Below are 15,376 nucleotides of genomic sequence, written 5' to 3' on the forward strand. Positions count from 1 at the left end.
CGGCTGAGTCGGACTCGCCTGCCGTTCATCTCCTTCACCTGAGCTCCTCGGCAACGATCGACCGCTCTGAAACTCAAACCCTCCTGCTCGACCCGCGCCCACTCCTACTCTCCCACCCCAGCGCCACGCCCTCAGCGACGGTCGAGTCGTGCACCTCTCTCATTGAACCACGCCCGATCTCCTTGTAATAGCAGGTGAGCCTCAATTGCCTGCGCCAGCACACTCTCCTTCCTCACCGCTGCCCCGTCCCGAGCCGCGCGCGCCGCCTCCTCGAGCCGCCCGTCACGCGCGTCTCCTCGCTCACGCACAGCCCCGACCTTGCTAACTCGCATGCAACCACAGCCCTTCCGTACCTCTGCGGGCCTTTGTGCGGAAGCATTTCATTTTCATCGCATCCATTTTCCAGTTTGATTGCCAGACACCCGCGCACCGCCAGTCAAGATGGGTTGCGGAATGAGCACAGAAGAGAAGGAGGGGAAGCAGAGGAACGAGGAGATTGAGAACCAGCTCAAGCGGGACAAGATGATGCAGCGCAACGAGATCAAGATGCTGCTCCTGGGTGAGTGACGCCGCCTGCGATGGGCCAATTGATGGGGCTCGCCTGCTGACCGCCGCCGCAGGTGCCGGTGAATCTGGCAAGTCGACCATCTTGAAGCAGATGAAGCTCATCCACGAGGGCGGCTACTCGCGCGACGAGCGCGAGTCCTTCAAGGAAATCATCTTCTCCAACACGGTGCAGTCGATGCGCGTCATCCTCGAGGCCATGGAGTCCCTGGAGCTGCCATTGGACGACCAGCGCTGCGAGTACCACGTTCAGACCATCTTCATGCAGCCCGCACAGATCGAGGGCGACAGCCTGCCCCCGGAGGTTGGCAACGCCATCGCCACCCTGTGGAAGGACGCTGGCGTGCAGGCCTGTTTCCAGCGCTCGCGCGAGTACCAGCTCAACGATTCGGCGAAATAGTGAGTCGATCATCTCATTTCGCATGCGGCAGGTTCGCACCACGCTGTCGGATGGTTACTGACGCCCGAGCCCCTTACAGCTACTTCGACTCGATCGACCGTATCGCCGCTCCCGACTACATTCCTAACGACCAGGATGTCCTGCGCTCGCGTGTCAAGACGACCGGTATTACCGAGACGACCTTCATCATCGGCGACCTCACCTACCGTATGTTCGATGTCGGTGGTCAGCGTTCGGAACGTAAGAAGTGGATCCACTGCTTCGAAAACGTCACCACGATTCTCTTCCTTGTCGCCATCTCCGAGTACGACCAGCTGCTTTTCGAAGATGAGACGGTGAACCGTATGCAGGAGGCGTTGACGCTTTTCGACTCGATCTGTAACTCGAGATGGTTCGTGAAGACGTCCATCATCCTGTTCTTGAACAAGATCGATCGTTTCAAGGAGAAGCTGCCCGTTTCGCCCATGAAGAACTACTTCCCCGATTACGAGGGCGGCTCCGACTACGCCGCGGCCTGCGATTACATCCTCAACCGCTTCGTGTCGTTGAACCAGCATGAGACCAAGCAGATCTACACGCATTTCACGTGCGCCACGGATACCATGCAGATCAGATTCGTCATGGCAGCCGTCAACGGTCAGTGCCCAAGCCCATCCACGTTGTGTCGACATGCTAACTTTGCGCAGACATCATCATCCAGGAGAACCTCCGTATGTGCGGTTTAATATGAGGAGCGTGATACCCAACCGGCTCCGGCCGAGCATATGGAAAGGACGATTCGTCAAGACCATAGACAACCGGAGGATACGTCTTGCCAGCAGGGCAAAGAAATGTCATAAATACGGCGTTCGAAAGTGCGCGGGTGCCTTTTACCACACGGCATTTGCGATTGGGCTTTCTTGACTTTTGTTTCGCGCTTTCATTTCAGAGTGTTCTTTTTCCTTTTCTTTTTATTAACGGCAGGAGCAGCGGCGGCGGCGGTTGATACCAGTTTTCTCAATCTTCTACGAGGACCCTAAAAGCGGAGGATTAGGCCACGCCTCTGTCCTGGTCACTTCCACTATTTTGCAGTCCTGGTTTATGCACGAGGACGACACTTCTTTTCTGCGCTTACATTACCGGCGAGGGAGGACACATCCGGCCTGAGGCAGTACAACGGATTCACGTACCCGTCCTCCCTCCTCCTTGGCGAGCCGCACCCTTTTCCTTTAATGTTCTCTGTTTTCGTAGGTTTGGGCAACGTAGTCGCGACAAAAGTGAGATGCGGCTTGGCTTATGCATGATATTATCTCGAAAATAATACCACTATACGGCACAGTGACCGCACCGTGATGCCTCGTGCCTTTCCCAGAAAAGTCTGCTCGGCTCTCCCACAGGCCGGTGATAGCGTCAAACTGCTACGCTGCCTCCAGCGTTTTGCGAGCTAATGAAGGTGCTATAGTGGAGGGCAATATAGGGGTATCACGCATCAGCGTTTGGGAAAACCCTCGGCCGAGAAACAGCCTTTCGGCTACACCCATGACCAGAGGACGGCGATAAGGTTCCCCCGGTGCTACGAAACACATCTTACACGCTCCTCGTATCATTGGTACAGCGATGTTTCCTGGACGGCGAGAAACATCACGAAGACCGAGGTCACCTGCTGGCTTGTTGCGGCTGTAGGATGTTTCTTGAAGCGCTGGTGCCGCTGGCCGCATCGGGTAGCGGACTGGCAAGGCGTCGTCATCGAAGCTGCACCTGGTGGTTGGCTGCAGCTAGAGAGACTTGCCAGAGAGGGGGGTGCCTGTCATTGGCCGGGCAGAGCTACCCGCATAGTGTAGTGATTACCGGCCGCCGGCTCTAGCCCCGACTTCCCAGCAGCTGGACCTTACCCCCGTCCGTGCCACTTTCTAAAGCACGCTGGCGCGCCACAAAAACAACACGCCATAGAGATGCTTGCTTCGTCGTGCATCGGCATGGAGCGGCAGCCAACGCCAGGCCAAAATTAGTGGCTGGTTCTGCGACAGTGCTCACAGCAAGAGGCTTACCTGATGGCTGGGCCACGGATGCTAAGTTTTCTGGCCGTGCCGCTTCCCCCATGCTGGAGCTAGGGGCCCTTGTAAATGGGGTGTAGCGGGCGGTACGGAACCTGCCTGCTCTGAAACTCTAGCGTTGGCAATTGGCAATCAAAAATCGCCTCCTACGCCGCACACCGACCCTCTCGTCCGCGACGTTTCGGTCCGTTGAAACCGACCAGCCAGCGCTCGTGTTTGCGCGGGCGGGACCCGGGAGATTGTCCTAGAGCTGTTCCTGGGGATTGAAAAAAAAAAAGTCGAGCAACATTGTCTGCATGCACGACTCAGGGCGGCGCAGCCAGCGTTTTGCTTGGCTCGACGGTGCGTCTTTCTCTCTCTTTCTTTTCCTCGTTGAGAACACCCGTCTGTTTCGCCACGCAGGCCTTAGGCCCGTATGCGATGATTGCGCTGGCTTGCTTGTCTGAACACAAATAGGATTCCTGACACTTTTCGGTAGCCCCTTACCTTGGCCAGAACGGGGAAGTGGGCGAGCGGGCACGACACGCCTTTGGACTAGGCTTCGGAGCGGCGAAGCCGAGTCGCTTGCGCCATAGCGAGAGTGCTGGAGAGGCAGGCGAATGTCTTGTTTGGACGTCCTCGTCGATAAGTTACGTCCCTATTGACGCTTGAATTCTGCAGTTATGCCATGTCGCAGGCCTAAGCGAACCGAGTTGAGACCTGCACACCTCCAAATGCTGCATCTCGTCCACCTTCCCGCTTGTGCGCAACCGCTCGACTAGCCCGAGTCAAGCCAAGCGCATCCCACTCCTACGCCGCTCGGCCTCAAGCACCACTACTCGCTGCACGTTGGGGGCGGACTGGCGGCACTGACTTGAGCTACTGGCTGGCTGCCGATTCTGATTGCACAGCAGCCAAGACGCCGCAGGAGACGTATGTGGAGACCCGCAGCAACCGTTACCGCCAAGCCCCGTTGCGAGCGCAGCACAGCGTGTTTTTGTCGAGACGGCTGACGGGCTCTCAGCTCGCCCGGGAGAAAAGGCGCTGGCTGGGAGACACGCCGCGGATCCGGCACGTGAGAGCCCATGACGACGGCGGTGACGTTGAGAGGTAAGGAGCAATAGTCTTTGATCGTCGAGACAGTGCGGCCCCCAATCCAGCCATGCAGCCTCGAAGGTTATCGGAAAGGATCTCCTGCGAGGAAAAAGCCCCCAAAGAGCGCGACTCGGGCTAGGCAGAGGCTGAGGTAACAGCAAATTTTCCGGAGGCTCCAAGGGGGGCCGCAGAGCCTCCGCGCGGATCGAGCCGGTTGGCTATCCTTTTGCCTCTTCTCGTCGTCGTTCTGGAACCCCGATGAGGATGGTCGATGGGCCCAAGATTGACCCACTCCAGTGTGGGTATCCCACACCACTGCATCCTCACCCCGCGGACGGGGAAACGCTCCCTCGTCATGCGGGTTGCACGCTTCAGCCGCCAGCAACACGGCAGCAGCGACTCGCGCCTGCATCTGCTAGTCAAGGCATTCGCGCTGTCTGCGCCGACACCGGTGAGAAAGACGAGAGGAACGTCAAAAATCCGGCCGTCTGATTCGGTCGCCAATCCGACACGCTTATCTCGAGTAGCGCCAACTGTCGCCCTTGTTTCCGCCGATTTTACCACGATCCAATGGACTCGCGCAGCTGCTGCAGCGGCAGTGCAATCATTCAAGCGAGCCTCCTGGCACGCGCACGCTGGCCAGACGCCATTGCGAGCTTGTGACGATGTACCACCACCCGCTTTTTTTGCGATGCTACCCCTCCTCCGCCTGCAGTGCCCCACTATCGCAGATACCCATTCCACGCTAGTGACACCGCCAGTTACTCAACGTGGAAACGACTCGGTCCTGGGTTTACGCCCTCTGACGTCGTTGTCCGCTGCTAAGCTTGCGGCATTCCTGCCCTCGATCCTGATCTGGGGCAAAAGCGGAGGATAGTCCCTGGGAAAATGTGGCCGATAGGTCTCTTGCTGCCTGGCAACGCCATCAATACATACCATGGCGCACGGCAAAGCACATGCTCGTTGAAGGGGCCGGGAACTGTCTGGGCCCAGGTCCTGGGCTTTTTCACGCCCACGATAGAGCCTGCTGCGGGCACGTATGTCATAGCCGGTGAAGACTCCGCACTGACCGAGGGTCGAGATCGCGATGGTATTGTAGCTATGATGTAGCTGGGCCTGGAGCAAACTCGATCGTGAACTTCCCAGTCTGGCCCATTTTTATTTGCAAAGGCTTGTGAAAGACCTTGATGAAGATATAAAATAAACTTCTTCCCCGGCATCTCTCTGGCTTTCTGTATTCTGCTCACAGTACTTTGCACGCTCTTCAAGTCCCACTTGCTGGATATACATACATACACCGGTTTACGACTACTCCACAAACCAATCCATCGTCCACCATCAATCATGTCGCGTCCCGGCGTCCCAGCTATCCAAAGACGCACATCCGAAATTGCTCAGACCCTGTTGCGGGAAAACAAGACTCACACGCCAGTGTCGACTGCGGATATTGGTACAAAGAGGAAGATCATATGCTTCTCTGGTAGGTTGTTGCCGCGTCCCTGTCGATCGCTTCCCTGTTCCGGTGCCATGAGATGTACCCAGACTTCCCCGCAAGCCACTGAGTCAACCATGGCACATCGACTCAACGTCGACTGGCCCACGTTACTTGGGCAGCCTGGCCACGGCCAAGACAAGTTGGCATGTTCACGTTTCACTGGCTCTGTGGAAGCCGTTATACCGCCTGTTTGCACCTCTCTCATGTTTAATCACTTTCACCACGCGAATGCTACACGGCTTTATCACAATTATTTAATTGACCTAAGCTAACATGTTCTTCTCAAGATTTCGATGGCACCATTTTCATGCAAGACACCGGTCATATCCTCTTCAACAACTTTGGTTGCGGCTCGGAGAAGCGCGAAATGCTGGACAAGCAGCTGGCCTCAGGCGAAAGAACCTTTCGTGACGTCTCCGAGGAGATGTGGGGGTCGCTCAACATCCCCTTCGACGACGGCTTCGAGCTAATGAAGGGCGCGTTGGAGATCGACAAGGACTTCAAGGCGTTCCACGACTTCTGTCTTAACAACAAGATCCCTTTCAACGTCATCTCGGCCGGGTTGAAACCGGTTCTTAAGCGGGTACTGGATCACTTCATTGGTGCGGAGGCTGCTGCGAACATTGACATCGTCGCCAACGACGCGACCATCTCAAAGGATGGCAAGTGGGTGCCGGTGTGGCGTCACGACTCGGAACTGGGCCATGACAAGGCCAAGTCAATCCAGACGTACCGCGAAGGCGCGCAGCTAGAGAGCGAGGACGGGACGATCCCGCTCATCATCTTCATCGGCGACGGCGTCTCGGATTTGCCCGCCGCGAGAGAGGCAGACTGCCTCTTTGCGCGGCGAGGTCTGCGGTTGGAGGAGTACTGCCAGGAGAACAACATCGACTACACGCCCTTCGACACCTTTGCCGACATCCAGAGCGAGCTGATCCGCATCGCCCGCATCGACGAGGAGAAGACGGGCGGCGAGGGCCTGCCCGTGACCTTCAACCCGCGTGCGAACATGTGGCGCCGTGTATCCAGCACAACTTCAGTGCCTCAGGCAATAGTGGCCATGACGCCCGGCGACGAGAGGATGTATGCTTGGCCGGAGCACTTCACCGAGCAGACGCCTGCCGGGCCTAATCCTGCTGTGACGGCGCACTGAGGGATTTCTTTTGCTGTTTTCCCTGTTTTCGGCACGCCAGGACGGTCAACCAGGGATGGGATTGGCAGGTGGCTCAGACGCAGTGGCTGAGCTTTTGTTGTTGGTTGCGAGGAATGAATGCGATTGGCGCTGGTGTATGGTTGGGGCGTTGGTGATACCTTTTGTTCTGAAACCGGGGGGCGTCAGCGTTATTTTTGGGGGCTGCATATGCACAGTAGGCGTTCTTCGCACGAATAGGACAGGGCTGCAGCGGAAGAGCTGCAGGCCATGAAACTAATAAGCACGCGTTCTTCTTTTCGGTCAATTGATCAACTTGCGAGCGGGCTGCCGTCAGCGATCCCAGGGCGGAGGTTCGCGGGGCGTGCTGATGCCGATTGTTCCGCCGGTGGACGAGAGTTGGTGGAGTCGATCGAGCCCCGCGAAGGCAATGACGCGCAGCCGTGGTTCACGCGCTGGCACATCCCCGCCGACAAGGTTGGCTTTCGTCAGGGCGTCAGAGCCGTTGACGTCGAAGGTCGTATGTAACCGCAACGCGCAACGAGCCCCGCGCAATTGAAGGACCGTCGGGTCTGCTGTGGCTTAATTCCGCCATCCGCGGCTCCCGCCTCAGTGGCCTGTCCCGTCCGACTGGTGCTGCTGCGTGCTTTCTGACGCGCCTGAATGCGAACCCCACTCACATCAGGTTGACTGACATCCACCACCTTCTTTCTTCCCACCTCTGTCTCGGCCGCCCTAGACCCTGTGTGGTGTTGGCTGCTCAGCGTTGTTTACCGCCTCTCTCGCCCCTCTCCGCCGCATTGCTACTCTACCACCTGTCATTTCCACCCTAGCACCCCGCCGTGCGCTCAGCCGTGGGAGAGCAGTGGCCCTCGCTGCTTGCCCGCTCCACGCACCTGGTCCGCGCATCCCGCCCGCGCGCTCCTTGGCTTACACCACACCCTTCTTGACTCGCTTGCCTTGACTCCCCTAGCTGATCACCGATTGACTTCCTATCATCGACCACTCCTCCGTTCGCAGCTGCCCTAAACCGGAACACCACTGGCTGGCGCCGACAAGCCTCCGAGCCAAGATGGTTAACCTGTCGTCGCGCCTGAGTCTGCCCGCGCGGCTGAAGAGCAGCAGCAGCGTCAACACCCACAACACCTCCACCTCGCCCTCGGCCGCCAACAGCGAGTTCCCCAGCCGCAGCACCAGCCCCAAGCCCGGCATGGCCGACAGCAAGAATCCTCACTTGGTCCTGCGCACCTCGGTCCTCAAGGGCCGCGACCTCGCTGCGAAGGACAAGAGTGGCACCAGCGATCCGGTGAGTACTGCGCGTGGCGCGTAAAGGGGTGCGAAGCAGCAGGATCTGGGGCTAACAATGCGCGCAAATTGGGACAATAACAGTACCTCGTGCTCACTCTCGGCGACGCGAAAGAGGCCACGCCCGCCATCAACAAGACGCTGAACCCGGAATGGAACCAGACCTTCGACCTGCCCATCGCGGGCTCGCAGAGCCTGCTCCTGGAAGCCGTGTGCTGGGACAAGGATCGCTTCAGCAAGGACTACATGGGCGAATTCGACGTCGCGCTCGAGGATATCTTCACCAGCCACCGCGCGAAGACCGAGCAGAAATGGTTCCCGCTCCAGTCGCGCAAATCGGGCAAGAAGAAGTCGGAGGTCTCGGGCGAGGTGCTCCTGCAGTTCGAACTCGTCGACCCGTCCAACCCCTCGGCCACCCCTGAGCAGTTGTACCAGAGGTTCCTCGGTATCGCCGTGGGCACGCCCAGCGGAGACGACGACGATGAGGATCTGGAGCGCTTGGACAGCGGAGACATCGAGGAGACGGAGGAAGAAGAGTCCTCGGACGAGGCTGACGATGCCGACAAAGCGGACGCGAAGAAGGAGAAGAAGCGCAAGCGGTTGCGCATGAAGAAGCTGCGGCGCAAGGCAAAGGAGCGCGCATACGAGTTCTACGGAAGTTCAGACGTCGCTGGCGTTCTCTTCCTGGAAATCACCAAGATCACAGATCTGCCGCCAGAGAAGAACAGTAAGTTCACTGCCATCGGAAGGTTCAGACATCGGCGTCGGGTCGCCCTCAGGATGTTTGCGCGCGGGCTTGCGCTTCACCTTTGCGCTCGCGCGACCTCTACCCTTGTGCGCAAGTCTTGGCCCCTGAGTTCCATGAAGCTCTGGGCTAGGCCGCTAGGCTGCTTGGCACGCATTCTGAGAACGACTCTGCGCCCTTGTTTGAACTCTCGAGCTCCGTGAATACGGGGAATTGGTGCTAACTGCTGCAGTTACGAGGACTGGATTCGACATGGATCCTTTCGTGGTTACTTCTTTGGGCAAGAAGACCTACCGTACGCGCGCCATCCGGCACAACCTTAACCCTGTCTTCGAGGAAAAGCTTGTTTTCCAAGTCATGAAGCACGAGACAAACTATTCCCTCAACTTCCAGGTTGTCGACAAGGACAAGCTTTCCAACCATGACTATGTCGGCGCGGCAAACTTCCCGCTCGAGAACTGCGTTTCTGTGGCTCCTCAAGCCGACCCTCTCACTGGTCTGTACAAGTTGCCCGAGCCGGAAGGCAATGGCTCGCCGGTGCAAACCGAGCCAGAGAAGAAAAAACGCTTCAGACTACCAATCTCGCGATCAGCATCATCCACAAGTTTACACAAGCAGAAGGGACTGAAGAAGGAGAGCTCATCGACGTCATTGGCCAGCAGCATGCACAACGGAAGCGGCTCCTCGGACCAGTCTGCTCCGTCGAATGGTGGCCTTGCTCCGACGAGCACTCCGGGTGGTATCCCCGCCATCAACGTCGACACTGCCGCCTCTCCAAGTGAAGACTTCAAGTCGTTCACCATTCCTCTTGAATTGAAGAAGAGCGACCGCTGGGAGGGCAAGCACAGCCCGACGCTTCATATCAGGGCGAAGTACATGCCGTACAAGGCTCTCCGACAACAATTCTGGAGAGCCATGCTGAAGCAGTATGATGCCGATGATAGCTGTCTCATTGACAAGATCGAAATTGTAACGATGCTGGACACTCTGGGCTCTACCCTTCACGATACGACGATCAACAGCTTTTTCGAGAGATTTGCCGAAGAAAACGGCGAGCCTGTCCTAACATTCGACCAGGCCGTCATTTGCTTGGAGGACCAGATCGAACAGTCCCAATCTAATGCTTCGACTCTTTCGTTCAGGAGTAAGGGTCTGAGTGGTCGGACCTCAGGGCCCTCCACACCCGGACTCACTTCTGGCTCAGGCACACCGCTCAACAATCAGTCGCAAACTTCCGTCATTCCTGCAATTGAACAGGATACACTTGGACCCGAAGGCGAGCATGGCGAATTCCTGGAGCAGGATGACCTTGCAGACGAGAAGGGTGAGGAGCACGTTGTGGAGATCCGCGAGTGTCCCATCTGCCACCAACCCCGCCTGAACAGGAAATCCGATGCCGACATTATCACACACATTGCCACTTGTGCAAGTCAGGATTGGAGGCAGGTCAACAACATTGTCATGGCCGGCTTTGTCACTTCCAGCCAGGCGCAGCGCAAGTGGTACTCCAAGGTCATCACCAAGGTTTCGTACGGTGGCTACAAACTTGGTGCCAACTCTGCGAACATCTTGGTGCAGGACCGCATCACGGGCCAAATCAACGAGGAACGCATGAGTGTGTACGTCAGGTTGGGTATCCGCTTGTTGTACAAGGGTCTCAAGCGGGGCGAGATGGAGAGTAAGAAAGGTGAGCATATAATTCATTTACCCTTTCTTATGCGGCATTTTCTAACCTTTTGCAGCTCGCAAGCTTCTGAAGTCGTTGAGTATCAAGCAAGGCAAGAAGTACGACGACCCGGCCTCTGCGGCTGAAATTCCGGGCTTCATCAACTTCCACCAGCTCGATATGTCCGAAGTTCTCCTGCCGCTCGAGGAGTTCAAGACGTTCAACGAGTTCTTCTACCGTGCGCTGAAGCCCGGGGCACGTCCGTGCTCCGCACCCAATGATCCGCAGATAATTACCTCTCCTGCTGACTGCCGATCGGTCATGTTTAATCAAATCACTCAAGCACAGAAAATATGGGTCAAGGGCCGGGAGTTCACCATGGAACGCCTTATCGGCAAAGCTTACCCTGACGATGTGAAGCGTTTCGAAGGTGGTGCTCTGGGCATTTTCCGCCTGGCCCCGCAGGACTACCACCGCTTCCACATCCCTGTTGATGGCGTCATGGGTGAGCCCAAGATGATTGAGGGCGAGTACTACACCGTCAACCCGATGGCCATCCGTTCTGCTTTGGATGTCTACGGCGAGAACGTCCGTATCTGCGTGCCGATTGACTCGGTCGCCCATGGTCGGGTCATGGTCATCTGTGTTGGTGCCATGATGGTCGGTAGCACTGTTATCACCCGCAATGCTGGTGAGAAGGTCACACGTGCTGAAGAGCTGGGCTACTTCAAGTTCGGTGGCAGCACGATCTTGTTGCTGTTCGAGCCTGGTGTGATGGAGTGGGACGATGACCTGGTCGATAACTCAAACCAGGCGCTGGAGACACTGGTAAGTACTGGCCGTCTGCATTTGAACTTGAGAGTTGGTGCTGACGCAGAGAATAGATCCGTGTTGGCATGTCTGTCGGCCACAGCATCGGCCACGCGCCTCACACCCCCGACATGCGCAAGGCAAACCCCTCAATGCAGGAGAAAGCGGATGCGAAGAGACGCATCGAGGGCAGCTTTGCGCCGTCCGCCCCAACTCATGAGAAAGAGGAAGTGGTTGCGCCGCCTCCCCCAGCTCAGGAGAAAGAGGTTGTGGTTGCGCCGCCTCCTCCAGCTCAGGAGAAAGAGGTTGTGGTTGCGCCGCCTCCCCCAGCCCAGGAGAAAGAGGAAGTGGCTGCGCCGCCTCCCCCAGCTCAGGAGGAGAGAGAGGATGATCTGGGTTTCTTTGCACCGTCACTCTCAATGCAGGAGAGAGAGGATTCGATGAAACGCGGTTTCTACTAGGCCGGCCCCGTGCCTGCGGCGGATATCAAATAGTTTCACGTACGGCGCGGGGCTCGAGCTGGACTTGGGCGATGTTTCTCTTCTTCTTCTCTTCTTCTGTGCTCTTCTCCGGAGGCCGTCTGCAATGTAGTATGATGTATGCATAGCGACGAGATGAAAGGCAGAGGCAGTCGGCCTTGTATAGCATTGAGGTGCAGCAGCGGGTGGCAAATTGGAGCGTGTTTACCATAAGCTTTCTTTAGATTAGATGCCCTTACGAGGTCATGACCAGCAGATATCACAAATAAGAATGGCCAATGGGAATTGGTTAGCGATTCAACATTGCTGCGAAATCCAGAATTTTTAGTTTACCAGAATTCATGTGTTGGTGAGGTATCCATATGCGTCTGACGCTCGGGCCCCAACTTTCTGGATCGGGCCGGGGATCACGTGTCTAGCGGACCGCCTTGTTGTTCAGGTTACGGGTTAAGCTGCTGAGGGGTGCTTTGCGCCGCCTCCGCCGACCGACCGACGGGACGCAAAGCTCCGACTTTCCCTGACAACGCAACAACCATCCCATTATCCATATCACCAACTGATTCCGCTCGACGAATACGCGTGCGCGTGTCGCCAACCGCCTCTCATTCACGACAATCCCGCCGGGCGCACGAGATAACGCGTGTTTGTCGCGCGCGTGCGCGCGCTCCAATTCGACAGTTCATCCGCCGAGGCGACGATCAAAACAAACCGCAACCAATTCATCACCGTTCAAGACGGCGTCACGAACAACCGCGGCTCCGCCACGCACGGCAGCCGACGACGTAATCGCCAGCGGAACGGCATCATCATCCGGGCGCCATTGCGAAACTCGATGAGGCGGGGTGGGTAGAGCGGCGGTCACCAAACTTCCACACAGCCAGCACACACGCGCGCAACTTTCGAGGTCCCCTCTTTTTTCTTTGCGTCCCGCGTCCATGACAGCCATACTTTCGGTGCGCTCTCCGCTGGTAAATCTGAGCATGGCTTCGACGCAACGAGGGGCGCCGACGACGACAACACGGCGGCGCAGCGCCCGGCACGCCTTTGCCGACGAGGAGGAAAGTGGCCATCAGCATCATGTCGAAGCGCCGGCAGGGAAGAAGGCGAAAAAGGAGGCCACGGCGGTGAATGGGGTGGGGAGGGGAGGCGCGAATGGTACGGCGGCAGCGGCTGAGGCTGGGACAAAGGCAGGCCGGAGAAAGACAAGGGCTTGTGAGTTTTGGTCTCCTTTCTCTGTTCCTTGGGGCTTGGGGAGAAGAATTGGGTGGGAGGAAACGGCGAATGGGAAATTGACGGAAAGACGGATTGATCGCTAACCTTGTTTTGGCGCATAGCGGCGGCATACGATGAGGATGATGACGGATTCACCTTTTCGCGGACACGGCCGAAGAAAACCGCGGCGAAGAAGGTGGCGGAAGCGGAACCTGCGCCAGCGCCCGCGACGAAGAAGGCTAAGCTGTCGAAGGTGGTGGAGGAACAACAACCGCCAGCAGATGAGCCTGCGAAGAGCACGACGAAGAAGGCGAGGAAATCTGTAGTTGCTGCAATTGCACCGGCGGTTGCGGAAGAGGTCGCGCCCAAAAGGCGGAGATCGGCAAGGCTATCAGCAGGAACAAATGCGCAAGAACAACAGCAGCAGGCTTCCACACCGGCGCCGGAGAAGGCAAAACGCCCGCGGAAATCGACGGCGCATAAGGATAAGACGCGGACGCCGAAGCAGGGCAATGAGGACGGCGTGGCGGTGGTCGGTGCAGAAGCGGAGGAGCGGGCGGAGGCCGAGCAACCCAGTCGCGATGGCACCAAGATCGCGCTCCCGTTCGCCGATACGCCCATCATAAAGCGGAACAAGGAAATGCGCAAGGGCGGAGGGGCGGGACACAGGCGGAGCAGCACCGGCTTGCGCGGCCGGCGTGCCAGCTCGCTGATCGACAGCGGAACCTCGAATGGTGCGCAACAATCCCCCGACGATTCCGGACCCGGAGATACCGGCGATCCCCTTTTGGAAACTAAAGCTGACGACGTGGGTGGTATAGCGGTGCCGCACGCGGAGGTTCCGCCCGAGGAATTCTACAAGCATATCGAGCAGAGTTTACCCGAGCCGAGGCGCATGAAGCAGCTCTTGACCTGGTGCGGGACGAGAGCGTTGCCAGACAAGCCTACCGGAGAGGTCAAGGATGCTAGCGCGATCATGGCTGGTAGGTGAACCATTGCGGGATGTGGAGAGCTGAGATTGCTGACGCGGAGTAGCACGAGCGATACAACAGGAATTGCTGAATGAGTTCGCGAGCAAATCGGAGATGTCGAATTGGTTTGACAGGGTAAGGAATTGCAACTAGAAAGGATATCGAAACAATGCTAATTGTGTGAACAGGAAGACGTAGAACCCGCAGCACTTGTCAAGAAGCCGAATCCGCGGAACATCGAGAACTCGGTGAAATTGGGGGAGCTCGAGCAAGAAGTTAAGCGGTATGGAGCTCTAACTCTCCGAGCTTTTAAAATTCGGAATGCTGACAGTTTTACAGCCTACAAGAAGAAAAGAAAGCTTGGGAATCGCTCTTGAAGACTCCGTCATTAGGTTCTTCATCTTCACCGCCGGAATCGAAGGACAAGGGAACCCTTCCAGACGCTACCCAACCACCTGACGCAGCACCTGACATCGACCCTACCCTTCTGGACGATCCCGAGCAAGCCCGCATCCTCGCAAGTCTCAACAGTCTTTCCCTGGAATCCCTATCATCAAATCCCGCCGAAGCAACCTCGACAGAAGCACAACCAACGTCAACAATACGACCACCAAGCATCTCACGATCAGAGCTCGTTTCCCGCCTTCAAGCCATCACCGCATCATTAGAGCCTCAAATAGATCTGTTTGCGGACGGCCTACACAAAGTCTCGCAGTACCGCGATACAGCCGAGCGCGTGGCAACCCACATCCTAGGATCCGCAGCAGAGAGGATAGATGAGCGAGACAGGGAGGTCAAGAAAGCGGCTGGCACAGAGGGTATCGGTCTTAGGGATGCTCTAAAGGCATTGGCCAGTACTCTGAACGAAAGAACATAGAGCGGGAGATGGATTCGTTTTCACCTGTTGATTTACTTGGTGCATTGTTCAGCACTCTTCTTGGGTGGCGAGGGCGCACATGGAGCAAACCTTTCAGAGGGCGGGCAAGCATTCAACAGATTTGAGGAGTTTTTATGACGATTGCATTTATTTATTTGTTCATGATCCGTTTGCGTTGGCTGGCTGTCGCCTTTCCGCTCTTTCTTTTCTAATTCTCCTTTCTTTCGCCATGAATGAAGAATGGTGTCACTTGTAATCGTGACCACGCGGCGCGGAGGAATACTTGTTTTCAGGCATTTGCTGTATTGGTAGAGGCACGGCTTATTGGTGTTCTAGTGCCAAGTTGGCGCGGAAAGAAGATCGATCTACGGGGCAGATGAGGTCTTTGCTGTAAATTGAAAGTTGTGGGGTTGCATGTGCGTGGGGATGTTGTGTACAGAGACAAGGCTTGGATACTGTGCCTTGCGCCTTCGAATCAGTTGCGCCATGCTTGAAGGTATATATATTTCTACCGTTCTGTTAACACACTTCTTCCACCACACTTCATCAAAGTAAGCGATTCTTGAGAGCATTCATTGTGAGGCATTGCTACTAT

The 15,376-nt window shown here is 56.8% G+C and overlaps 4 protein-coding genes across 4 annotated transcripts; all 4 read left to right on the plus strand.

The window, feature by feature from the left end:
* Positions 1-441: 441 nt before the first annotated feature.
* On the plus strand, positions 442-1,694 carry LTHEOB_9776 (Guanine nucleotide binding protein (G-protein) alpha subunit; the record flags this gene model as incomplete). Its single annotated transcript, XM_035519400.1, has 4 exons — positions 442-559; positions 621-963; positions 1,044-1,600; positions 1,651-1,694. 4 exons carry the CDS (start codon positions 442-444, stop codon positions 1,692-1,694), a joined length of 1,062 nt encoding a protein of 353 aa, XP_035368665.1.
* A 3,721-nt stretch (positions 1,695-5,415) lies between these two features.
* LTHEOB_9777 (Diketo-5-methylthio-1-phosphopentane phosphatase) lies at positions 5,416-6,719 on the plus strand (the record flags this gene model as incomplete). Its single annotated transcript, XM_035519401.1, has 2 exons — positions 5,416-5,551; positions 5,854-6,719. 2 exons carry the CDS (start codon positions 5,416-5,418, stop codon positions 6,717-6,719), a joined length of 1,002 nt encoding a protein of 333 aa, XP_035368666.1.
* Positions 6,720-7,788: 1,069 nt separating this feature from the next.
* On the plus strand, positions 7,789-11,703 carry LTHEOB_9778 (Phosphatidylserine decarboxylase; the record flags this gene model as incomplete). The annotated part of the gene is made up of 6 exons (XM_035519402.1): positions 7,789-8,022; positions 8,106-8,748; positions 8,999-9,910; positions 9,971-10,453; positions 10,509-11,260; positions 11,317-11,703. 6 exons carry the CDS (start codon positions 7,789-7,791, stop codon positions 11,701-11,703), a joined length of 3,411 nt encoding a protein of 1,136 aa, XP_035368667.1.
* Positions 11,704-12,701: 998 nt separating this feature from the next.
* LTHEOB_9779 (Mtw1 kinetochore complex DSN1) lies at positions 12,702-14,781 on the plus strand (the record flags this gene model as incomplete). The annotated part of the gene is made up of 5 exons (XM_035519403.1): positions 12,702-12,876; positions 13,056-13,916; positions 13,969-14,039; positions 14,093-14,187; positions 14,244-14,781. The coding sequence occupies 5 exons, from the start codon at positions 12,702-12,704 to the stop codon at positions 14,779-14,781; spliced, it is 1,740 nt and encodes a 579-aa protein (XP_035368668.1).
* Positions 14,782-15,376: the final 595 nt, after the last annotated feature.

The sequence above is a fragment of the Lasiodiplodia theobromae genome (genome assembly GCF_012971845.1).
Source record: "Lasiodiplodia theobromae strain AM2As chromosome Unknown scaffold_33, whole genome shotgun sequence".
Lineage (NCBI taxonomy): Eukaryota > Fungi > Ascomycota > Dothideomycetes > Botryosphaeriales > Botryosphaeriaceae > Lasiodiplodia > Lasiodiplodia theobromae.